The sequence below is a fragment of the Felis catus genome, chromosome D2 (assembly GCF_018350175.1).
Source record: "Felis catus isolate Fca126 chromosome D2, F.catus_Fca126_mat1.0, whole genome shotgun sequence".
Lineage (NCBI taxonomy): Eukaryota > Metazoa > Chordata > Mammalia > Carnivora > Felidae > Felis > Felis catus.
This window is the reverse complement of record NC_058378.1, coordinates 51,549,396-51,575,810: the sequence shown is the minus strand read 5'-3', so window position 1 is coordinate 51,575,810 and position 26,415 is coordinate 51,549,396. Positions and strand designations below refer to the sequence as shown.

Below are 26,415 nucleotides of genomic sequence, written 5' to 3'. Positions count from 1 at the left end.
AATTAATAAATTCAGATGATTGGGTACATAATGACGGGTATACTGTCATGCAAACATAGTTGGGAGAGCCGTGTGTGTGAGCTCATGTGCACGGGTGTGCACGCTCTCTCTCTGTATATACGTATATTTAAATTCACCTCTTTGCTTAAAGAAGCCTCAGAAACAAAGCCAAGCAGAAAGAAGAAAAAATAAAATTAGGAAAATATCATAATTTATTATGAAGATATGCCAGAGTCAGCTGTCCAGGATTCCAAACCCAGCTCTAGCATTTATCAGCTTCGTTACTTAACCTTTCTGAGTCCTATTTCTGTGAAAAACACTGTGATAAAATCTGAAATACTCTCCCCTCAACCGTTCTCACAGCTTGCTCTTTCCTATTATTTTGGTCTCTGTTCAAATGGTAAGTCCCAAGAAAGACCTTTCTCTGTTTTATTGTTTCTCATAGCTGTTGTTATACATAGCATCTGAAATTATCCTGTTTACTTGCGAATTGTCTGTCTCTCCAATTAGAATAGAAGTTCCAGGAGGGTGCAGACTAGATCTGTCTTGTTTACTGCTGTGTTTCCATTGGCTAGAATAATGACTGGCACAACGTAGGTGCTAATAAACATCTGTTGAATGATTAAATAATACCACCTAACTTGAGGGGTTCTTGGGAAGATTGAATAAGATAATAAATGTAAAGCTCATGACCCCAAATACAACAAACACTCAATAAATAATAGCCATTAGCTTAATCTTTTATTAGCATTTATTTTAATTATGGTGTGATTTAATTGCAGTATGATTACAGACTGCCTAGTTGAAGTATGCTAGTATTATAAAAGTCTGGTCATGAGCTGTGCTTTTCAAACTAGCACATCACAGAATCACCTGAAAGCTTGTTATTACACAGATTTCTGGCCTTGTCCCCAGAGATTTTGATTCAGCAGGTCTACGGTAAGGCCCAAGAATTTGCACTTTTAACAAGTTCCCAGGTGATGTTGTTGCTGGCAGATGGAGACTGAGCTTTGGATATAGCAAGTGGATGCAGCCTAAGATTTTTAAACATCGAGTATGAACATATCAAGAAATCTCTGTACCTTAAAGTACTTATATATTTATGATACTTGTTCAAAAACAATAAATGGTTGGTTATACTTAAATTTTACCACCTTCTGATTGTGTTGTGTTTTACTTATTACCACATAAAATCACCAAGTCCCTTAACTGTCACATCAACTATACTTAATTATCAATTAACCCTTCTTCTTTGCATAAGTTAAAAACTAAGTACAGCAACACTTTCCCAAAGAATTTGTTCTCTGTGCAGGGATTACTGCCACAGTCTCTGAAAGGGCACAAAGAAGAAAGCTTTCCTTTCCTGTACCACAGATTTCTATGTCTATAACCTTCTTTTTCTCCTGGGGAAAGAATCATCACTCTTACAGGGGCTGCTAACCACAAGAGAGTTAAGAACCAATGCACTGTATTCTCCACATTTTAGCTGCCGGAACAAAGCTCCTTTGTTCTTAGTTGAAGTGAAAAGTCTTTAATTTTAAGTCAACAACCTATATAGCCACAAGCAAATACACCCTAAGCAACGTCAACAAGTTTCTGAGGATCCTGGTGCAAGAGACAGAGCATCCTCTAATCTAGAACTGCCAATCTCTGGTCCCCAATCCAGTGTCTCTCTCTCCCTAAGACCCACGACGCTTCCCCCTAAATTGCAGAGGAACGTTTTTCAAAATATGTAATTCCTAAGTGACATTGCCTACATGCCTTTCAAGCTACCTATTACTGCGTATGAATCTCTGACAGAAAAAACACAATAAAATAATCAACAAATTGGCCATTTATTTATTCATTTAATCCTTTATCAAGCACCTAAGTACTAGGCACTAAGGTACACGTAACCCAAAGCTACCTATGGTAGCAAGTCGGTGGCATATCTTGGTGGAGATGAGTTTTAAAGGATGTGCATCTGCTCACTGGGCATATGGGTGAAGTGCATTCTAAAGCAGAGCACACTGCTGAACCAAGTATGTGCATGTATGTGCAGTAGGCAGTGAGGGAGGAAGATGTGGGCACAGCTAAGTAGTTTCAATTTATCCCGAGGCACCTGGGTATCTCTAAGAAATTCTGGGTCAGCTGATGAGTGAGCAGTGAAGACAGTAAACTGTTTAAATGATCATGCTTTGACACAGGTTAGAAGCGGGCTGCAGAGACTTTGGGCAGAAGTAATGAGGGCCTGAACAGTCACAGGGTGGTGGCAGTGAAGGGACAGATTTGAGAGGGATTAAAGAGAGAGACCAGACAGGACTTGGTCCCCATTCTGTTAGGGAGGGTAAACAGAGTCGAGTGTGGAGCTTATTTCCTGCTGGAATAACTGAAGATCAGTATCCCATTCACTCATTTTTAGACATGCTGAGCTCCAGATGGCTTCAGGACATCCAGGTGGACACCAGGAGGATTTTGAAGCTCAGAAGAAAGGTTTATGCCAGAAATAAAGATTGGGAGACATCAGCACATGCAGCTGAAGTCCCAGTGTAGGTGAGCTCACATGGAAAAGAAAAAGATCCAAATACACACATAGAATTTTTTTCTTGGCTTATGAGAAGTTTGCTTGATAGAGTTTAAGTTCTAAATCAATCTTTTTTCGTTTACCACTCTACTCCAGTGGCTAGCAAAGTGACTGACAGCTAAATATTTTAAATAATTCAATAATTATTCGGAGGGACGTTTACTTCCTTAAGTTTTGGGTTATTAAAATGATCTCATAGATCTGCAACCATGGTTAATGTGGATTTAGCTCATCTAGCATGAAGTGACCAAAGATAAAACTCATTTGTATGTTAATTTCCACCTAATTTAAAAAATTTATCTTTTTATCAAGTGTCCTTGGCCTGCTTTAGAGAAGTGGTGTTAGTAGGTGAGGTACAGACCTACTTAAAAATGGGGGCTTTTGTAAGCTTTGTCTGTCTGTTTGTTTTGGCAATTCCTTGCCCAGAGCCTGGGACACAGCCTGCCCTGTCACCTCTGCCTCCCAAATCCTTCTAACTGGCTTGCCCCTTTCTCTTTCTTCCACACAGCTGGCGTGCTAACATCGAGGGCTGCTGCAGTCACTTATCATGCTGGTTCTGTTGGCCCTTCTTTCTACATCAATAGGGAAGCTGGGCAGTGTTAGCTCCAGAACTTACTGGGAGAATGGGAGAGCATCAACCTATCTGATCTGAGGAGGAGAGACAAAGAGGTGAAATGCATTTGCAGAGTATCCCAAAGGAAAAAAGTAACTTCATGTATCCATATGACAGCAGGGAGCATCATGCATGATTCCCACCTCCCGCCCCGCTGCATGCATTTCTACCGCAGCGAGGCCCAAGCTTACTCACATCTCTGCCTGAGAAGGCCAGGGCCTATGGCTTTAGGAATTTCAAAAAACACTCTAGTTTCTTATCTTGCATGCCATTCTGCTGCAATATCCCGACACATACCTGCTATTATATCATTCCGTTTCATTAGTTTCACTGCACTTATCAGCATCCAAATTTCATATATTTCTTAACTTGATTACTCTGTCCTTCCTCATTTGACTAGAAAGTCCAGAAAGGCAGATTCCACGTCTGGTTTTACTCATCAACGGTAAAGCTCCATTTATATATTTTAATTTTCAAAATTCAAGTAAGACCAGAATCTTATATCATGAATTTTCATAGTAAGAACTATTTTTTTACCCATGCTTTACTTAAAGAATCACAAAATCATAGTCTTTGTACAGAGTTATTTTATTTAAAAAAAAAAAATTTTTTTTGACGTTTATTTATTTTTGAGACAGAAAGAGACAAAGCATGAACAGGGGAGGGTCAGAGAGAGGGAGACATAGAATCTGAAACAGGCTCTGAGCTGTCAGCACAGAGCCTGATGCAGGGCTCGAACTCACGGACCGCGAGATCATGACCTGAGCCGAAGTCGGCCGCTCAACCGACTGAGCCACCCAGACGCCCCTGTACAGAGTTATTTTAATAAGATATTCTTTCTATATTCTATCAGTCAAGATAAAAAATACGATGATGTACTGCAGCATCACTTAACATTTCTCACTTTCCTCCTGTCCCATTTGGCCATCTTACTTTTATATTTTATACTATCTCAAATCACAGCATCATTATATCTGACCCATATTATACATTAGAAAACTGGGTAAGGGCGCCTGGGTGGCTCAGTCGGTGAGCATCCGACTTCGGCTCAGGTCATGATATCACAGTTTGTGGGTTTGAGCCCCGCATCGGGCTCTGTGCTGACAGCTTGGAGCCTGGAGCCTGCTTCGGATTCTGTGTTTCCCTCTCTCTGACCCTCCCCCCGTTCATGCTCTGTCTTTCTCTGCCTCAAAAATGAATAAATATTTAAAAAAAAACTTATTAAAAAAAAAAGAAAACTGGGTAAGATCAAAGACCCAACCAAGGACTGAGAAATGCTGAGTTGCAGTATTATCTTATCGTTACAAATAAGATACTTTGCAAATGGGATAGTTTTTGCCTACAAGCTCCGATATAAATACAAGCAAAATAGTACCCAGAAATCCAAGGACCAGAAAGTGAATAAAGATGAGTACTACAGGATCCTCAGCTCTCCCGAAACACTGGGTTGAGTATCTGACTCCATCATTTACTCTATCTACTATTTGGTATTCTCTGCTGATGATAAAGGCCACATTTATGATTTATTTACCACTGTCTTTTAATCCCACTTCTGCCACATACATTCTCTTTCAGCAAAGGGGCTTGATGATGGCCAAGGAGTTTTTCAGGCCAGAATGACTTGTGCAGTTAAACTGTCACTTAACCCTTTAGACTTTAAACTGCTGTTGCAAACATAAACATAGCCCTTGCTTATAACATGACTGTTTATACTTCTGGAATCTTTTGTTTTCCATCTCAGTTTAAAATTGGGATTTTATTATGTCCCAGAGAAAATTTTCTTTCAGAAAAACAGATATAAAATCTGCATTAGAAAGGCAGAGATTGGAGAATTTGTGCTTTCTTCTTATCTCCCAGATTTGGCAGTTTTTGCTGGAGAAATCCAAATATGAAAATAATGCACAAATGTTAGAAGAAGTAAAACAAAACAGACCGTGGACCAGGTCCGGGTACCATGCTTGGTGTAGTGGGAAACATGTAAGTAGAAGATCGAGTCCTTGCCCTAGAGTATTCACATCCTCTTGGCTCTTCCTCCAAAATACACCCACAATCCACTCTTCCCCGCCTCCACTGCACACCTCATTACCCTGGTTGAAGGCCCTATAATCTTTCAGCTGACATGCAGGGATAGCCTTCTGATTGCTGTTCCATAAACCCGCCAAGGGCATTCCCACCTCAAGGCCTTATGCTTGCTTTTCCCTCCATCTAGAATGCTCTTCCCATATATACACAGAGCTCAATTCCCTCAGGTTTGTGTTCAAATGTCATCGTATCAAAGAGGCCAACCCTGACACTGTATATAAAATAACCCCATCTCTCCTATCCACAACGCTTCTTTATTTCTCTTCATAGCATTTATCATTATCTTACATGGCACATATTTATTATTAGTTTCAGCTACTCGAATCTAAGCTTCTTGAGAGCCCAGGTGTTTGACTATCCTGTTCACTGCGGTATCCTCCGTGTCCAGAATGGACAGTGCCTGGCACACAATAGGTATTCAATAAATATTTGTTCGATGACATTTAACTGGTAATTATTCAAGTTAAGTAATGATACAGGGCAACAGCAAATTAGTATTTCAAGACAGTTCATAGTTAATTGCTAATTGAATAGCATAGGCCAGTAATACCCAAAGGTAATACATATCCCCATCACTTGGAGAGGTTTTCCAAAATACACATACACAGACCTCACCACAACTGATTCAGCAAATCGCTCCAGGTGGAAATCTGAGCGTATGTATTTTATTTTATTTTTAATTTTTTTAATGTTTATTTATTTCTGAGACAGAGGGAGACAGAGCATGAGTAGGGGAGGGGCAGAAAGAGAGGGAGACACAGAATCAGAAGCAGGCTCTAGGCTCCGAGCTGTCAGCACAGAGCCCGATGCGGGGCTTGAACTCACCGCGAGATCGTGACGCGGGCTGAAGTCGGACGCCCAACCGACTGAGCCACCCAGGCGCCCCTGAGTGTATGTATTTTAAACAGCTTCTTAGAATGATTCTATTTTGCTTTTATTGTGGTACACTATATATTACATAAAATTTGCCATTTTAACCATTTCCAGGTGATTCTCTATTTTGTACCTATCTAAAACTCCTGGTGTAATATTATGTCAGTTCCGTAGCAGGAGAACAGGTGAAAGGGAGGATCTTAGAGCACGAGCTTTGGAGTTGAATAAGGTTCACCACTCATTAGCTGTGACACTGGGCAAGTTACTTAACTCAAGGTTTCCACACCCACAAAATGAAGATAGTCTCTATACTCTCTCTTTCCCAATATCCACTCCAGACTGTTTCTAGCAAAGCTAAAATGAAATCAAGTATATATATAAAAAAATAAATTAAAAAAAATATATATATATATAAAATATAAAATAAAGTATCTATTTGGTGCACATAATAGGCATTAAACTAGAACTTACTAGAATTACTTTCACTGAAACAGGAAAACAGTTTCATATGGGCAGAAACACAAAAAGTATGTGGAATCCTGGCATAAGTGGCTAGAACAATGAAACTTCTACTGATAGGCCAGGTGAGAAAGAAACTTGACAGGAGTTCCATAGACATGACCATATTAGAACAGAGGTTTTCAAACTTGATCATGCTTCCAAATCACCTAGAGGGCTTATTGAACACAGATTGCTGGGTCCACTCCCAGACCTTTTGATTCAGTAATTCTGGAGTGGGGCTTGTTAATGTGCATTTCTTATAAGTTCCCAAGTGATGCATAGGCTGCTGGTTTTTTGGTCAAAGGGTAGAAAATTTCAGTTCAACAAGACGAAGAAGTCCTAGAGATCTGCACGGCATACAGCCTATAGTTAATATTACTGTGTTGTATGCTTAAAATTTGCTGAGCATAGATTTTATATTCAGTGGTCATATCACAAAAAATAATAACAAGAGCATGGGAGGAAACTTTTAGAGGAAATAGATAGGTTTATGACCTATGGTAATGATTTCATGGGCATATACTTATCTCTAAACTCATCAAGTTGCATACACTGAATATGTACAGCTTTTTGTAAGTCAACCATACAATAAAGTCTTAAAAAGCCAAAGAATTAAAGCAAGCATACCCAAACAAAACCTGTGAGATTAATTCCTGCAATATAATTTTTTTAAATCAAAAAGCTAAAATGGTTCGCTTTTCAAAAAACTATATCCAATAATATGTTTATGGTTTTTAGAACATGAAAATTAAACAAAAGTCAACTATTACATAATAATACAAGAAAAATTTCATGCCCCTGGTATCTTTTTAAAAAAAAATTTTTTTTTCAACATTTATTTATTTTTGGGACAGAGAGAGACAGAGCATGAACGGGGGAGGGGCAGAGAGAGAGGGAGACACAGAATCAGAAACAGGCTCCAGGCTCTGAGCCATCAGCCCAGAGCCCGACGCGGGGCTCGAACTCACGGACCGCGAGATCGTGACCTGGCTGAAGTCGGACGCTTAACCGACTGCGCCACCCAGGCGCCCCATGCCCCTGGTATCTTAATGACAAATTCAATCCTGAAAATAGATTCAAAGTTAATTCTTGGAATACTCATTGCTTTGAAAGCTAAAATTTAGATAAAAACAAAATGTGGTGGTTTTAAAAGAACAAGTGTAGCCCATAACTTCTGAGGCATAAATGACAAAAAAGAATACTCACAGGTATGGAGGCATTCTGTCACTGTAGTTGGCTTGATCAGGTACCCTTTACAGATGTAGCAGGTGATATAAGGATTGAAATCTTTCACCAAGTGTTTCCTTTGGGTAGCCATTCGTGGTTAGCTAGGACTGGCTTTAGTAGTTCAGGCAAAGAGGGGTAGTAAGCAGACGAAGTCTGATCCCAGGAGCCGGCGTGGAGTTCCCAACTGGATGTCCTGAGGCATGAGAACTAACATCCAGATTTATCATGAGATCGCTGGTCATCACTCCTTTTGGTGGTTCTGCTTTCCCATATCTGTTTCCACAGTAATTTTAAAAAGATAAGAGAAAAAGAGTGTCAAATTCCTCATACGGTATTAATAACATATTAGCAACAAGTGTTATATGCTCCAAATTGGGTGTACGGGTGAACAGAACACTTCATTCACTGTCACATTAATTTGTAAACCTGCTATGGTGTCATTCAGGAAAATGACAAATTCATCCAATCCTGGAGCCTTAACTCTCAATTCTACAAGTGACACCCAAAGTGGTTAACTCCAGTTTTGATATCTTTACCTCTTCAGTAATGCAGTTTAACTACCTGCTTGACTTCTCTATTAGGAGTCCTTACCAATACAAGTTACAAGATTCAAAATTGAAATCATTATCCTATCAAAATGCTTCCTATTTCCATTTTGTACCCCGCATCCAGTCAGTGAAATCAAGTTGATGTCCTTTTCTTCCGTTCCATCCATAGCCACCCTATTTGAATATTACCTCTCCACCTGCACTCCATCTTACATTCTACCAGATTTAGTTTATTCTATCACATTCGGGTCCTCTTTTCAAAGATTGTCAGTGTTCCCTCTTTACAAACAGACAGACATTTACATTCCTTAGCTTTCCATACAAGACTTTCACAGGCTGACCTTAGCATACCCTTCAACACTTTTCTTCAGGCAAAGTGAAAGGATATCTCATAGTCCATTTTGCAGGCTCTATATACCCACTGTCCAACAAGCCCTTCCTCTCCTCTAAATCCTACCTGTATCCTTGGAAACCCTTCTCCAAAGTTATGCTCAGTGTACTCTCTTCTCGGGTTTAACCCTTACTACTCTCCTATTACATCTTTCTTTTAATTTATAGTTCCATTCATTCTTTATCTCCTCTATTAGACTGCAAATTCTTTGATAGAAACTGGTCACATTTAGTAAATGTATAACTTGGACAATGTTATTTATCCTCTCTAAATCTCAGTTTTTAAACTATTAATGAAAAGAGTGCGCGCGCCCTACAGTGGTAAGGATTAAATAAGACCATATACATAAAGCTAGCACACAATAAGAACTGAACATCATTAACTTTTTTTCGAGAAATGTTTAGCACAGTTGGCTGGTCCGTGGAGTTGCTGGAAAAAAAGTTTTAAAGGTTTCTTACAAACAAATGTGTTCTAGGAGAAAACAGCATGAAGGAAGGTACCGATTTCCTAAATTAATCCTATGAACAGGAACTTTTCTCCTATCTTAGCGGTTAACTCACAGGTGAGTATAAAGCAATGGGAGAGATAAAAGGCATCACTCCATTGACACATCGCCATTAAGAATGTGCACGGTACAGGTTCTGGGGTGTCATCCTAACCGCTCAGGAGAACTGTGTCGAGGGTGTAACACAAAGGGAGCATAAATAACACCCGGCGGGGCGGGGGGGGGGGGGGGGGTCTGGTCTGCGGCCCTTTATGACCTTCTGCAAGGCATTTAATATCCGTGCCTGGGTTTCGGCTTCTCCTGTACACATTGGGACTAAGGGCCTTGCCTTGTCCACAGGTTTGCCAGGAAGCTCCAAAGTTAAGAGAAAGTCTTCTGAAAGAGGAAATGCACGGTCCCGATCTCATACCACCCGAGCCACAGAGTCCTGTCACCACGACGGTTAAAGGAAGCAAGTATTTGCAGCGACGGGGAGGAAGGGAACTTTTCCGCGTCCTCCGGCGGGACCCGGCAGCACGGCCCGGGGCGGTCCAAGCACAAGTCCGCCCCGCCCGCCTGGCAGGTGCGCGGGCCCGGGCCCGGAGGACGCGCCGCTCGGGCCGGGCCGGGGCTGCGCCGGGGAAGACGCGCCGCCTCTCCCGGGGCCGAGCGCCGGCAGCTCGCCGCCCTCTCCGCGCCCGAGGCCAGGACGCGGCCCCGAAGCCCCCAGACCCTGGCCGGACACCCCGCCCCCGGCTGCGAGAGACTCCCGGCTCCAGGCGAGGCCGGCCGCGGCAGGTGCCTGGAGGTGCCGCTCCCGCCCCGGGCGCAAACTTGGGCAGGGAGCGCGGGGGCGGCCGGGGGCCCTCGGCCGCTCTCAAGCCCGCCCGGTACCTACCCCGCGGCCGCCGCCGCCGCCGCCGCCGCTCCTCGCCCGCCAGCGCGCCGGCCTCAGAGGGAAGGAAAGTGAAAGAGAAACAGCGCCCGCCGCGGCCTGGCCGGTCCCCGCGCCCCGTCCGCCCTCCCCCTGCAGGCGGGAGCGCGCCGGCTCCGCGGGGCCACTCGGCTCGGGCCCGATAGGGCGCGGCGGGCCTCGGGGCCCAGAGCCGGTGCCGCCTCCAAGGGCAACTCCACCCCCTTCCAACCGCCGGCGCCGCCGGCCGGCCACGCCCCCGGCCACGCCCCCGGCGCCACGCCCGCAGGCCACGCCCGCCTGCCCGCGCTCCTCGCAGGTGCTGCGGCCTGCCGCCCGCCCTGGCCTCCTTGGCTTCAGCGCGACTCGCAGCCTTGGCCAAATTTCATCTCGGTTCTTCTTCTCGCCACCCCTCCCGGTTGTTTTCATCATAACAATGTCTGGTACATTTTCCCTGGTGCGTTTAAAAGCAACGGTCAGTGCTGATAATGAGTCACCCTGTGAAAGTGTCTACTCAACTGCGTCTTCCCCAAGCCAGTCCCACCTGCGCAGCAGCGGGGACGAAGACATTCCTTGATTTACACCTAATGTAAAAATCACTAACGAACTTACTACTGTGGGGTGGGGATCGTGGACAACTGAGCAAGGAGCGCGATGGGGGTGGGGGTATTAGCAGAAAGGTAAAGAGTTACTACTATTTTCAAGGTTCAAAACAAACAAAAACCCCAGTTCTCTCCGTAGTGGCTTTTGAGACCTGCAAGAGACCACTTACTGCAAAAATGTATTCAAAACCATGCATTAAAGGATTCCTTAAAGTCATTCAATCCTATTCTACTGCACTCCAAAAATTTAACAAATTTCTTCTACAACCACTCTTTTGCTAAACATTAAATTAGACCTGGTTCTTTGCTTCTTAGAAGACTGCAACCCAGTAATCCTACGGTGGCAGGCAAATCCGTGTGGTCTCCACCAGTAAAACAAAAGTCAAAGCGAACATCCCAAAGGTAATCAGCAAAAGGTGGCTTCAATTTGTGCATAAGAGGGAAAGGTGTTGCAATTACATCATCTTTGCTTCTGCAGAAGTGAGAGCAGTGGGGGCTAGGGAACTGACAGTTGGGGGGCGGCGATTAATGCAAAGTTATTTGTTTGATCTCCTGTTGACAGGAGTAACCTTCCTTATCACCAGAGGGACAGACTGTGGAAATGGTTCTAGTGGCCAACAAACCCAACAACCACCGGTCCAGCAACCATACAGGTGTTCAAAGATCTATTTCAAATGTGAATACACCAAACAAGTAGACAAAGACAGCTTTTAAAAATATCCAATTTATCATAAAACTTATATAGAGTGGACATAACATTTAAAAAATACCACTGTTAATATTACAGCAGGAGCAATACATTTTCTCAAACAGCTTTCAATGACATTTTTATCATCCTCATAAGAACCTAAAATATATATGCCAATTTCCATGCTAGGATCAACTTCAATAAGTCACAGCAATCACAATGGGCACATTGGTCAAATGACTTTAAAGCGGAAGGATTACTTTCAAATCTTTCATCTTAGAGGCAAAACAGATGAATATGTGAAAAGTCGCCCTATTTCAAGTGCATGTAAAACATGTAATGGAAAATGTATATATATACACACACACATATACACACATATGTATACATATATGTATATGCACTTGTATATGTATGTATATGTATGCATATGTATACATATATGTGTATATATGTGTGTGTGTATATACATATATAGGTGTATATATATGTGTGTGTGTGTGTATGTGTGTGTGTGTGTATATATATATATATATATATACATATATACATATACATATATATATATACATATATATTCATATATACATATACATATATATATATATATATACACACACACACACATACACACACACACACATATATATACACCTATATATATATATATATATATATATATATATATATATATATATACACACACACACACACACCACTTACGGAAGGTCCAGGGGGGCTTAAATGCGATTGGTGGTCAATAGTAAGTGGGGTTAATCAGCATTCCCTGAGGAAATGAGCTGGAGGATGGATATTAGGAAGGCTTCTATTAGCAATGGAAGAGGGATGATGAACATGCTAGAGCAGTATCTGAACACGGATGTAGAGGTGGCATTGCCACAATCAGAACCACAAATGGTGGGCTTGGGGGTAACAAAGAATTACAACCTTGGTAAGGAAATCTGTGCCTTGTGTACCCAGAGGTAGCACAAGATGTAGTAAAATGCTCGGTGGTGCCTCCTTTCCCTTCTTCAGCAACCACCCACCTTTCCCAGTCCAAGAAAAAAAATGCACATATGAAAAAAATAAGAAAAAACCTCAAACATTTGTCTGGTTAAAAAAATTAGTATCAAAAGAAATGGTAAGAGAGAATGTTACAAAGAGACAAGTTTCCTGACCTACGTGTAGGTTCTGAGCATCTAAACATAGGACTTTCGGTGGCTGTTTCCTTTTCTTCCCTGGGAATACTTGCCAGTAACTTACCTCTTAGTTCTTTGGTTCTGACATGGGGTTGGAACAAACCACAGAAGCTTCCATGTGAGCAGGTGCTCTGATAACAAATCTCAAGTACCAGTGAGACCCTCAAATAAACAAAGGCCTGGAAGCAATTGGATATACAGGACTGGGGGGGGGGGAAGGCAGATAAAAGAATCATCGCTGAGAGTCCCCTTATCACTAATCTACTTCAGCTTTCTCATTTTACAAACGTAGAAACCAAGATCCTGGGAAGTGGCAAGTTCGTAATCACAGACCTGCTTTTGGTAAAGCCAACACCTAAACAAAGGTACCGGTTCCATATCATTTACATCTCTCAAAGGGAATTTCCTAAGTCCAGGATTTTAGGGGAGGTTTGGTAAGAAACAAATGAGCTTGCAAGAAAATCAGGAACAAAGGGAGAGAAGAATGGATGAAGGGAGAGAGGGGAATTACTGCCGATATGGCATGCAGGAGGAACTGCCACTGGTGATCTCCTATCAAAGAAGCATCATCCCAAAGCAATAACTTGCTTCATTTCATCATTGATCCAGACTCTTCCAGGGAACCACAAATAGCTCCTGATAACTCTTGGAACTATTTGGAGGTACCTGTATTTCTGACAAATGTTTTCATTACTTTATATTTTATGTCTAGATTTTTATTTCAGTCAAGGCCTGGTAATGGATAAGTAATTCTATACTGAAAAGTTCACATTCTGTCCTTGGCTAATAAATATATTATCAATGAACTGACGTTTAATAGCATAATGTTTAAAAATCGGGTTAGAACTTTATTTACATTTCCCCTGGGATATTAACTAAGATGGCTTTTTCATTATTGTAAATTATTTTATCTACCTGAGTATGCTATTTAATCGTTTTATACAGAATATCTCTAACATAAAACTATCCTCTGTAATCTAAAAGTCTTCCTACAGAGATTTTAGGAAATATACAAATGGAATGTCCCCTTGGGACATTTAAAATAAAATAAATAATAAATAAAAATAATAAATAAAAATAAAATAAAATAAATGGGACATATAAAATAAAATGTATTTATTTTATAACCATGGATATTACAGCTCAAAATCTACGATTACCTAAAATCAGTGCCAGTGGAATGAGAGGGGAACAGAACTGAAGGACTTCCAATCCCCCTCAACCACGTCTCTTTTCCTGTTAATGCAGCCCTCCCTTATGATCAGTAATTGTCAAGGACTCTCTCTACTAAATGCCTTTGAATCCTTCCACTTACCCTGGTTGAGATTACTACCATGTCTACCTTCCATCACTTCAACGAACTCTTAGAAAGCTATGGCTCAGGGCGCCTGGGTGGCGCAGTCGGTTAAGCGTCTGACTTCAGCCAGGTCACGATCTCACGGTCCGTGAGTTCGAGCCCCGCATCAGGTTCTGGGCTGATGGCTCAGAGCCTGGAGCCTGTTTCCGATTCTGTGTCTCCCTCTCTCTCTGCCCCTCCCCCGTTCATGCTCTGTCTCTCTCTGTCCCAAAAATAAATAAACGTTGAAAAAAAAAATTAAAAAAAAAAAAAAAGAAAGCTATGGCTCTTGTCTGTCAAACCCTTCTCCACAGCATAACCAGAGGACTCTCTAACTACAAATTGGATCGTGTTGCTCCCCAGTTAAAAAAAAACAAAGAAAAAACACAACTCTCTTCTTAGGCTAACGACCCAAACACTTAATAAACCCATCCCAGATTCCCATTCCTTCTACAGCCTCTCCCTTGAAGCCCAGGCTGTAGCCCTAATGAACATTTTTACCTTTGAACTACAGAGGTGGGCCTCCTTTCTTTCAAATGAGCATCCTGTCCCAGTTCCCTCACCCCTCCCCACTCTTGCTAAATCTGGTCAGCCCTTGTTTATCCTTTAGGTATCGGGAAATCTCAAAGGCCACTTTCCAAGACACCCTGAAGGTGCTGAAGAACTTCCATGATATACATACACCGATACACCGCGTACCTACATGACAACTCAGCTTATTCTCTCAAGTCTCATATCACACTGTCTTGGGTTACCTGGTTGACGTGGCTGAGCCCCCTTCTGGATCCATTGCTCGACTGTGCTTCACTAGCACTATGGATGGCAAATGGTAAGCATTCAAATAAACACTGACTGAAAGCTGAATATTTGTAGGCACTCTAAGACCTATTCTGTGTACTCTTTCTTTGGTTTCTTCCTGGAGGGACCTTTCCAAAGATATGTTAGGCATAATCCCTGCCATCTAGGACTACTAAATGAAATCACAACAGGCAACAGAGACTTAACCCACAAGAAACAAGTAGGGAGCAATACACCAAATTTATTAATAAGGTGTTAAATGACAAAAACTCCAGCTGAAAGAGGCACTGCAATTGGAGGTCAAGAAACTAGTCCTACATGCTTATGACTCTACCAGTAATAAATACAGCAAGGCAAAATACCAAAAGCTATGGATATGAAAAATAAATGAGAAAGCCAGAAAAAAAAAAGGGAAATTAAGTCAATATGCTAAAAGTGAGTACAAATAAATAGCATTAGGTATAGGGACAAGATTAGTCTGTGAAACACAGTGCAACTAGCTAAATATTTTAAAGTGCCTTAAATACACTATGCTAAAGAGACAGACCAACACAACTTGTTTTTTTCCTCTTTTGAGAGGCAGAAAAAACTAGCTGTATTTTCTTTACTGCGATTTCAACAGTTGGCTAGAGCAAGTTCCATTTATACTGGAAGAACAGAGATGTAGCTAAAATAGGTACAGACTATAAGGAAAAGCTGCATTTACTCCAATCATCAGGGCTATGGATATTTTAAAACATCATGACAAAACCACAACTGTTATTTTGGGAGGTCAGATTAAATCCCTGAGGATTATAAATGGACAAGTGACTGACATGCAGAAACTAAGAATATTCCATCAAATCTGAATGTAGATGATTCTAAGTTAGGAATGATTATAGAAAAGTTAGAAAAAAAGCCCTACCAAAAAAAGATATGAAATTCAAATGGGGCAAATGCAATATGAAAATTTAGTGATATAAACACTCAAATACCAGAGGAGACTAGGCACATGATTTGAAAAAGTCCTTATTTTACAGGTAGCTGTGGTTTGGAGGAAGGGACACTAGACCTAATAAGAGAACTTGATTTTCGGTCAGGGCAAGTCACTTAACTTCCCTTGGCTTCATTTTCCTCCTATAAAAACTAAGATTAATATTATCATCTTAATCACTGGTCTACAGGGAAGATTATTTTCTTTATATACTTCTGTGTTATTATAATGAGCATAGAGAAGATTAAATGAGATGGTAAGTGAGAAATGTTTTTTAAATTATAAACCATAAAGGACTATAAACATGAAAGGTATAAGTGGTAATCTTGTGGGCCACCAGCACTGAACAGTACCTAGTAATCTTGTCCCACCCAGCAGAGGTCCTGATGCTGAGATATATCCAAAGAATGTTTGTAGGATGAATGAGACACTTCAGGCAAAGCAACGGATCTAGGACACAGCATAAAGTAAGGCACGCAATGGCCACAAAGTATTCCTTCCTCTGAACTCAGTATTTCTCCCACCCAATGCTTAAAAACAAGACGGGAAACCCTAAATATTTCACACTAAGCAATTCAGTGACATACAAAGAAAACTAAATCCCCAAATGTTTAATAATTTGGGTTAGTTGAACATCTCAGAGGTATGTGTTAAATCTTTATTCACTCCCCTCAAATGAAGGGGTAGCAGAAATTTAAGGTTTTCCACTAAAATGCAAAATATCCAGGGGGAGGGGGTCACAGTTAGGCTCTTACGAGCCACCTCTGAAGCTATGGGTTCCCAACTCACCAGGATTAGTAGAAGCGAGAAAGGCCATAGGAAGGGAGAAAGGCCAGGGAAGGACAGGAGGCTTTAGTTATTACTTAACACTTTAGCAGGATATTAACTGTAACACTTTGCTGGCTGGGAGGTGGGGGAACCAGTAGGAGGAAGGAAAGCCTAACTGCAAGAGGAGGAAAGCAAACCACCAAAAACAACCTTCTCTCTTGTACTTCACACAATTCTGTCTTGGATCAAAAACAAAAACAAAAACACTCTTGAAAACAAAAGGCAAATTGGTATGTTCACAATGTCTTCAACTATTCAGAATTAATGACTAAGATGCCGATTACTTTGTGTTCAGGTGTGCAGGAAGATAAGAGAACACTGGCCTAAATTAAAGCAAGGGGACATTAGCTATAAGATAGATATTCTTAATTCTTTACCTTCCGGGTGATAAACCCCCAACAGTCTCAGAAGCCATGATAACTTGTGATAGTTCAAGAAGAAAGAAATGATACATTTGTCTTCAATGGTTTCTTAATTTCTGTCTGTTGAAATGGGTTATTCTAGCTGACTGGAAAAGCTTCTACCAGTTACCCAAACTTCCTGACATCTTCTTGATGAGAAGCTGAAAAAAGCACCAGCATCTAAGCATCTTAGACTAGATGATGAAGGAGAATGCAAGATGGTTCACAGCAAAGTGGTTAACAGCATAAGCTCCATGAGAGCAAGGCTTTTTATCATGACTGCTGTAGCCCTTGAATCAAGTCTAACACATAACAGGCTCTCCTTAAATATTTGTTGAATAAATGAATGGACAAATGAACAAGCAAATAAGTGAAATCTGACTTTGCACTCAAGAGTGCCAGTGTTCAAATTTTGGCACGGTCTCTTCCTGGCTATATGTCATAGGGCAAAGAACTATTCTGTGTCTCAGCTTTCCCATGACTTAAATGGATATAATAAAAGCACACATTTTAGGAGTTTTTAAGGGGATTATAGGAGACAATTCAAGCAATGCACTTAGTAAGCAAGAAAATGCTGACTTAAGTTCAAGAATTTCAGATCTATACGCTTCCTTGCTATTTAGACAAAACAACAGTAAAACAGAAGACAGAATTTAAGGCCTGATGACAAACAAATACTTTGAACAAATGCCTTGTACAATTTATTTGCTTTTCAGTCACCTAACTTTCCTGCCAGTTGCCCTTCCTTGCCCTGGAAGAATTTTAAAACAAGCTTACTCTCTAAGCGGCAAATGAGTAAAATATGAAACTCACAGCTTCTATTACTCAAGATGAAATCAAGAAATAGGATGTGCACAGAAGTCTGAAGAGTGTTATGAACACTCAAAATTCCAACTGAGTGATCTGCATATAGTCTTAGGGAAGCAGAACTCAAATGTGACAGTTAGTAAACTAAAAATCAATTATAGTTTACCTCATCTGGAGTAACTTTATGTAAATAGACAAAGGATGATGAACAAAGGGCAAGATGTGACCTGTGTGTAGACAGCTCTGTCTAGGATAGGGAGACACTGAATCTGGCAAACTCTGAAACAGTCACCAGAGAAGCATGCTCTGATCCTACCTAGCAGTGGTTCCTAAGACCTGAATTACCACCCTTCATCTTTGGCCCTGATTCCAATGCCCACAAAGTTACTTTCTAAGTATGCACTTGTGTTCTCCTATACCAAAATTCTGGAAGCAAATACTTGAACTGTAAAATTAATATTTGTGACTATTCCACTGTAAAGTTTAAGATCTTTCTTTTTTACTGTAACTGACTAATACCATGAATGACATTGTATTAAATTCTTCATAGATAGATCTTAAAAGGTGCCATTTTAGAGTTGGGGACATGAAGTAAGGTTGGCCAGCTTACCCTGGGCCAAGTCAAGTAAGGGGTAAGGATAGAATTTTCTTGTTTCTGTAAAGCACATTTCCTTCAATTAAAAAAAGTTATAGATGACCCAGTCACAAACGGACAACTATTATATGATTCTACTCATATGAAGTATCTAGAGTAGTCAAATTCATAGAGACACAAAGTACTGTGGTGGTTGCCAGGGACTAGGGGGGAGGGGAGGGGAGAGTTAGGTTAATAGGGACAGAGTTGCAGTTTAGGATGGTGAAAAAGTTCTGCAGGGGCGCCTGGGTGGCTCAGTCGATTAAGCATCCGACTTCAGCTCAGGTCATGATCTCACGGTCCGTGGGTTCAAGCCCCGCGTCGGGCTCTGTGCTGGCAGCTCAGAGCCTGGAGCCTGTTTCAGATTTTGTGTCTCCCTCTCTGTCTGCTCCTCCCCTGTTCATGCTCTGTCTCTCTCTGTCTCAAAAATAAATAAACGTTAAAAACTACTGATGCTTGGGGGTGCCTGGGTGGCTCAGTCGGTTAAGCGTCCGACTTCAGCTCAGGTCATGATCTCGTGGTCCTTGAGTTTGAGCCCCACATCAGGCTCTGTGCTGACACCTCAGAGCCTGGAGCCTGCTTCGGATTCTGTGTCTCCCTCTCTCTCTGACCCTCCCCTGTTCATGCTCTGTCTCTCTCTGTCTCAAAAATAAATAAACATTAAAAAAATTTTTTAAAGAAAAAGTTCTGCAGATGGATGATGGAGATGGTCGCACAACAATATGAATGTATTTAATGCCACTGAACTGTGCACTTAAATATGGTTAAAATGGTAAAATTTGTTATGTATATTTTGCCACAATAAAAAAATGTTAGGGGAAAAAAATCTTTGTTTTTTTAAAAAGAAAAAAGTAAATCACAGCAAACAGTTAAGACCCTTGCAAATCACTTCATGAGCCTTGATCTGCCCATCTATAAAACTGCTCTAGACTTGGGCTACATGATCTCTAATGACCCTTTGGAAGCATTACCTACAGCAGAAGTTGGCAAATTTTATCTGCAATGGACAAGATGGCAGATATTTTAGGCTTTGTGGACTACATAGTTTCTGTTGTAACGCCACTCTGCCTGTATAGCGTAAAAGCTGTCAAAAACAATATGCAAATGAATGGCTGTAGCTATGTTCTAATAAAACTTTATTTAAGAAACAAGCAGCAGGGGCACCTGGGTGGCTCTGTCAGTCAAGCGACTGACTCTTGGTTTGGATTCAAGTAATGATCTCGAGGTCTGTGAGTTCGAGCCCCACATCAGGCTCTGCGCTGACAGCGTGGAGCCTGCTTAGGATTTTCCATCTCTCCCTGTCTCCGCCCCTCCCCCATTCACGCTGTCTCTGTGTCCCTCAAAATAAATAAATAAACTTAAAAAAAAAAACAAAAAAACAGGCAGCAAGCCAGATTTGGCCTTTGGGACTATTGTTTGCCAATTCCTGACCTAGAGCATATATCTGTGAATATGTATAGAGGATAGCAGTTAAAATTCTTCTGTGTCCCAGGGTTGATAATGTTTACAATTCCAATAAGCTCTTGTTTTAGTGTAACATTTTAATGTTATGATTTCTATTTTCCAGGCAGTGAGTAGAATGCAGTGGCTTAACTACCAAAAGATGGTGGTAGTATCATCATCTTCATCACCACCAACACCACCACCATCAACAGCTCAGAGAGTTAGAAACTATCTTTCATTCTTTGTAAAGGTTTACCATAATCATGGGGCACCTGCGTGGTTCAGTCGGCTAAGTATCCGACTTTGGCTCAGGTCATGATCTCATGGCTCCTGGGTTCAAGCCCCGTGTCGGGCTCTGTGCTGACAGCTCAGAGCCTGGAGCCTGCTTCAGATTCTGTGTCTCCCTCTCTCTCTCTCTCTCTGTCCCTCCCCCGCTCATGTGCACGTGCTCTCTCACTCTCTCAAAAAACAAACAAAAAAAATTGTTTTTTAATTTAAAGGTTTATCATAATCTGATCTTTCTCCTATGTCACAGTGGAGAAAATCTACCAACAAAGAGAAAAAGAATATTAAATAAACACATTCTGTCCTGTTTGCTGAAGAGCAGACTTAGTCTCTCACCTCTGACTTAAAGACACCATATAGTCCCAGTGGCATTTAAATAAAAAATATTTAAGGGGCGCCTGGGTGGCTCAGTCGGTTGGGCATCCGACTTCAGCTCAGGTCACGATCTCGCGGTCCGTGAGTTCGAGCCCCGCGTCGGGCTCTGGGCTGATAGCTCAGAGCCTGGAGCCGCTTCGGATTCTGTGTCTCCCTCTCTCTCTGCCCCTCCCCCATTCATGCTCTGTCTCTCTCTGTCTCAAAAATAAATAAACGTTGGGGCGCCTGGGTGGCGCAGTCGGTTAAGCGTCCGACTTCAGCCAGGTCACGATCTCGCGGTCCGTGAGTTCGAGCCCCGCGTCAGGCTCTGGGCTGATGGCTCGGAGCCTGGAGCCTGTTTCTGATTCTGTGTCTCCCTCTCTCTCTGCCCCTCCCCCGTTCATGCTCTGTCTCGCTCTGTCCCAAAAATAAATAAAAAACGTTGAAAAAAAAAATTAAAAAAAATAAATAAACGTTAAAAAAAATAAAAAAAAATATTTTCCCATTTTACCTGAGATTCTAGAGTGCTGATTTAAGAGAAAACACAGGGCTTCAAGGGGTAAGCTATCTGCTTACATACTTAGAGACAGTGCTGCAAGCTAGCCTGACCTGGGCAAGTCACACTGCAATGTGTGTGTATGTCACCGCCAGCCTCCCTGTGGCCAGCTTTGGCAGCCTGGATCCTGGTCTGAGAAGAGGCCACGAAGGACCGGGTGGGAAGAGTTCACCATCCCATCTCCTTTGAAGAACAGCAGCTCCAACGAGAGAGGGCACATTTATTTACTATTATTTTAAATGTTTATTTATTTTGAGAGAGGGGGAGAAAGCGTGCATGTGCATAGGGAGGGGCAGAGAGAGAGGGAGAGAGAGAATCCAAGCAGGCCCCATGCTGTCAGTGCAGAGCCCCAGGCAGGGCTCGATCTAATGAACCATGACAGCATGACCTGAACCAAAATCAAGAGTCGGTAGCTTAACCAACTGAGCCACCCAGGCAGCCTGAGAGGACACATTTAAAATGAGGATACTGTGGGAACTAGATCTGGCCTGACAGCCTAAGGAGAAGGAGGGATGCTTCTATTCCTATGATGCAATTGATAGGTCAAGATGATATTCTCCCCTTCTAGCTTTTTTGGATGACTGTTGCAGGCAAATCAAGAAGAATCTGCGAAAAGGGTAAAAGAGTTTAAAGTACTTTTCCCATAAGTCATCACAACTGAGGTCCATTCACTACTATACTGCTGAATTACAAGAGGAGGCTTTGCTATTGGATCATTTGAATACTGGCATTTTAATTGACTAAATTAAGAAAACTGCAGAAAAATCAGAAGAAGAGAGGTAATTACATGTATTCACTTAACGCTTTTTTTTTCTTCCCCAATAAGAAAATTACTCTTTTTATTAAAGGCAACCTGTCCCTCTTTTTTCATCACTACAATAGCAGATTGTGCAGAAGCAGAACATCATAAATAAGGCTGAATGGTGGTCACACAGAAAAGAGGCAGATGAATACAGAACACAGAACTCTCTTATCAGAGATATCAGATCGGGCTCCTAGGCTCAGGTCATGATCTCACGGTTTGTAGGTTCAAGCCTCATGTCAGGCTCTGTGCTGACACCTCGGAGCCTGGAGCCTGCTTCGGACTCTGTGTCTCCTTCTCTCTCTGCCCCTCCCCGACTTGTGCGCTCTCTCTCTCTCTCTCTCTCTCTCTCTCTTTTTATATAATTTATTGTCAAATTGGGTTCACTTAACGTTTTTCAAAGGTAAGTTTTGTCAAGAATTGTTGTTCTTGATTTGAACAACTTACAGTGGTACTTCACTTCCTAAAAATTTTGGAAGGATAATGCTTATCACAAATACTGACAAGGAGGTTAATTGGAACTTGATAATTATAAATTAGTAGATCACCATTTCCTTTACAGTATTTCCTGAACAATTTATTTTTTAATCATTTTTTTAAACCAGTGAAGTCTGAAGTTTTAAGTGGAGTACTCATTTCTGCTAGAAAAGGAAAGAATTTCTGTAATTAGAAACTGAACTTATATGCATAGGCATGAATGCTTGCATGAAGACTTTACATTATGTAAGTTAATTCACGTTAGAAGTATCCAACAAGAAACTAGTCATTGATAAAATTGAATAAATAGAATTCGTTTTAAAAGTTAAAAAAAGTTTTAAAAGTTAAAAGTTGTATGATACTACAACGCCCATACCCAACACCGGTGTGAATGCTTCACACTTCTGTACCTTGTTTCCTGACTTCGTGATCTTTAAATGCCACATTAAACACAAACCCTTAACACACATGTTAAGGATACATGTTAAATATTACACACATTTATTCTAAATGCCTGTTATGGGTTGAACTGTGTGCCTCAAAAAGACATGTTGAAGTCCTGACCTGGGTACCTGCGTATGTAGCTTTATTAGGAAGTAAAGTCTTTGAAGGCATAATGAAGTTCCAAGGAGGTCATACCAGAGTAGTTGGGCCTGTAACCCAATAGGACTGGTGCCCTCGGAAGAGCAGAAGAAAGCCAGGGAGAACGCCGTGTGCAGACACAGACGCACAGAGAAGGAGGCCATATGACAACACAGGCAGAGACTGGGGTAGCGGCACCACAACTAACACTCCATAGGGGAAGCCTCCTCCAGGGAGGTTTCCGCCAGAAGGGGGGACCGCAGCTCAACTACCTCTAGGTCAAAGAATTTACGGACACTGATCGAGTTTACGATCACGGCTATGGGAAATGGGAGAGAATTTGTCCAGGCACATATAGAAGAAGAATACAAACAAACAAACAAACAAACAAACAACCCTTCCCACAAAAAACCAAAACCAAAACCAAACCAAAATAAACAAACAAACAAAAAAAAAAACCCAAAACAAAACCCAGCAGCACTGAGAACCCAGTTGAATTGGATAACACACTTCTAGCGGTACAGATTTGCAGACAGCCATGGTGGTAGAGAAGCAGCACAGATGGATAAACGGACCGGCCCAAAGGGTAAAGGATTGTGGACACAGTGGGTAGAAGGAAGGAGCTAAGAGAAGGGTCAGGATGATCACACCGGGGGCTGAAGAAGACAAGGAAGGGAGGGATCCAGACAGGGTGGGCTGGACTAAACGGAAAGGGAGGGGCAGTGAATACCCACTTATATTAACGGACTTTCCAAGCATACAAGCTAGAATATGCTTATTTTAAAACCAATTTAGGGGCGCCTGGGTGGCGCAGTCGGTTGAGCGTCCGACTTCAGCCAGGTCACGATCTCGCACTCCGTGAGTTCGAGCCCCGCGTCAGGCTCTGGGCTGATGGCTCAGAGCCTGGAGCCTGTTTCCGATTCTGTGTCTCCCTCTCTCTATGTCCCTCCCCCGTTCATGCTCTGTCTCTCTCTGTCCCAAAAAAAATAAATAAACGTTGAAAAAAAATTTTAAAACCAATTTATACTGTACTTAATTCTAGACATTCTTTTGGATCAGTTCAAGGGAATCTGATATAGGTTAATACTTAAAATACCTGGCATAGAACTACTCTGTGCTATACAGAGCTAAGCAGTTACAGAGATTACTTGATACGTATATACGTAAACATACACATATATACGTATTTGAATACACATATGCGTAGTATATATTAAAGACTGCACGAGCAAAGAACTAGAGAGATGTGCTTCTTCAAACGTACAGTCACACTCATTTTAACTGATTATCTCTTTTGTTTTGTAAGGCACAAATATCATCAAGACTAATCAACAACTGTACATGTCAGTACACACTGGGCATTACACTTGGAGCGCTGTACCCGAACTACCAACATTTATACACCCTGACTCCTGAAACCATTTTTAAATTGCACAAAAGAGCACTCCCAACCATAGATGGGACCATCTGTAATATTCAGAATCAAAATATAGACAAGTAGCACTTAGGAAGTAAAACTCACTGTGATAAGCAAAAATGTAAATGTTTTGTAATGCTACCCTTTGAAGATTCTGTTTCTTCATGAAGCATAGTGCTCATGTTGTACATTTTTTTCATACAACTTGCCACCATGACGGTAGGGCCGAAGTGCAACTTATTCATACCTGTACAAAGACAAGCTGAGTAAAAACGCAAACCTCCGACTAGATGAATTAAACTTACTTCAGGCTAAAAACCTGACGGTTAGAAGAAAGAAAAGCTTCAAGGAAAGGTCCGAAACAGAATTCCCGTCTTTACAGAAAGGCCTGCCTTCCATTTTCTCGTCCACCCAAAGTGTAAATACGACAGGCAGAATTAGCATGCATGAGTTATGGAAGTTAGGCGCTGCAATTCTTACAGGGATATTCAGAGTTATTTTCCATTTTGATTTATTCAGATTCAATTTTCTATCTTATCCCTGTCAGCACAGCAGCCTCTGGGTACACACTATAAAATATTAACCAAAAAAAGAGCAAGCAAATAAACTTCCAGTTACCTCTGGCCCAACGATTCACTTCCTCCTACTGACCAGCATTAGGAGTTCTCTGTGGTTAGTTATTCAGGGACATTGCCAATTACTCTTGCCAAATCATTTTTAAATTTTTTTTTTTCAACGTTTATTTATTTTTTTGGGGACAGAGAGAGACAGAGCATGAACGGGGGAGGGGCAGAGAGAGAGGGAGACACAGAATCAGAAACAGGCTCCAGGCTCCGAGCCATCAGCCCAGAGCCTGACGCGGGGCTCGAACTCACGGACCGCGAGATCGTGACCTGGCTGAAGTCGGACGCTTAACCGACTGCGCCACCCAGGCGCCCCTTACCAAATCATTTTTGAAGGATGAGCAAGCATAATCATTCCTAAAATCTGTGAAATGGAGATGCAGTGGAAGCAGAAAGGCTTTGCACAGCACATCGCCCTGTACCCTTTCCTGTGCCTTCCTGTGGAGGCTGGAAATGGTGGGGACAGCTCTAAAATTCCATCTTCAACTCCGTCCAGGCGGGAGGCAATTCTACGAAGCCTCCAAGTTTCAGTCCTGTACCAAAGCTTTATCCCCTATCAAAGTCAGCTCTCTAAGGCATAGCTGCCACTACTTCTCTCCCTTGCCAAGAACTAATGACGTCATAAGCCCTACCAAGTACCCAGAATGGTGCCAAGCAATTTGTGTGATTATTACTTCTTCTACTCCCAACAGCAACCCTGCGTGATAAATAAAATCACTGCCCTCGTTTTACAGATGAAGAAGCAGTGGCCCAGAGCTTGTGGGACAACGGGATCACAAAGCTGAGGACTGATGGAGGCAAGGGCGGAAGCTAGCAGAGAAGGTCCTGGTGCTGCTGAAACCACGTTCCAGACTACTCTGCTTTGTGGCAGCATAATACCCCTGGGACCTGGACCCAGACAAGCTTCACTACCTTATCTCCGCTCTTTCCAACACAGAACCTCTACGCCACAACCGGACCAAGCTCTCGCTGACCCACAGATACAATGTGAATGCCAACCTCTAGCCTTTGCTTACACTATGTGCCACACTATGTGCCACTAAATGGAATGCTCTCCCTCCTTCTCCTCCTTTTCACCATCCATGAAGGCCAATGGCAATTACACAGCTTTCCAAACTGTTCCTTCTTCCAACCTTTCTACCTCGTTGGAATCTCTGTTTCCTGAAACCTGTGCACCTGATATTTAACTAGTTTAGTGTGAGTTTTAATGTTTTGTGTTTATGTAGTCTGTCAGGTAAGACGGACACCTGAAGGCATGGACAGACGGGGCCCAGCACAGGTCTGTGAACCTAGCAGATGCTCAGTAAATGTTGACTGAATTTATATAACCTCTCTAGCAACATGGGAAGTAAGATTCATGCAGCTCATGGTCATAAAGTAACACTCTAGAAATCATCTCAAGACTTTTTGGGTAA

General features: G+C 41.9%; 1 protein-coding gene across 6 annotated transcripts in view; it reads right to left on the bottom strand.

Moving 5' to 3' along the window:
* Positions 1-26,415, bottom strand: part of PCGF5 (polycomb group ring finger 5) — a 124,761-nt gene that overhangs the window by 61,909 nt on the left and 36,437 nt on the right. For 4 of the 6 annotated variants that reach the window (XM_023240716.2, XM_023240717.2, XM_023240715.2 and 1 more), the window contains exons 1-2: positions 10,181-10,313; positions 7,839-8,132 (exon numbers count right to left, since the gene is read on the bottom strand). In XM_023240716.2, the coding sequence (XP_023096484.1) occupies positions 7,839-7,950 (112 nt within the window). In that variant the 5' untranslated portion in view covers positions 7,951-8,132; positions 10,181-10,313. Of the gene's footprint in view, positions 1-7,838; positions 8,133-10,180; positions 10,314-26,415 lie in introns of those variants that run through there. The other 2 variants (XM_023240714.2, XM_019813534.3) reach the window with 1 other exon arrangement.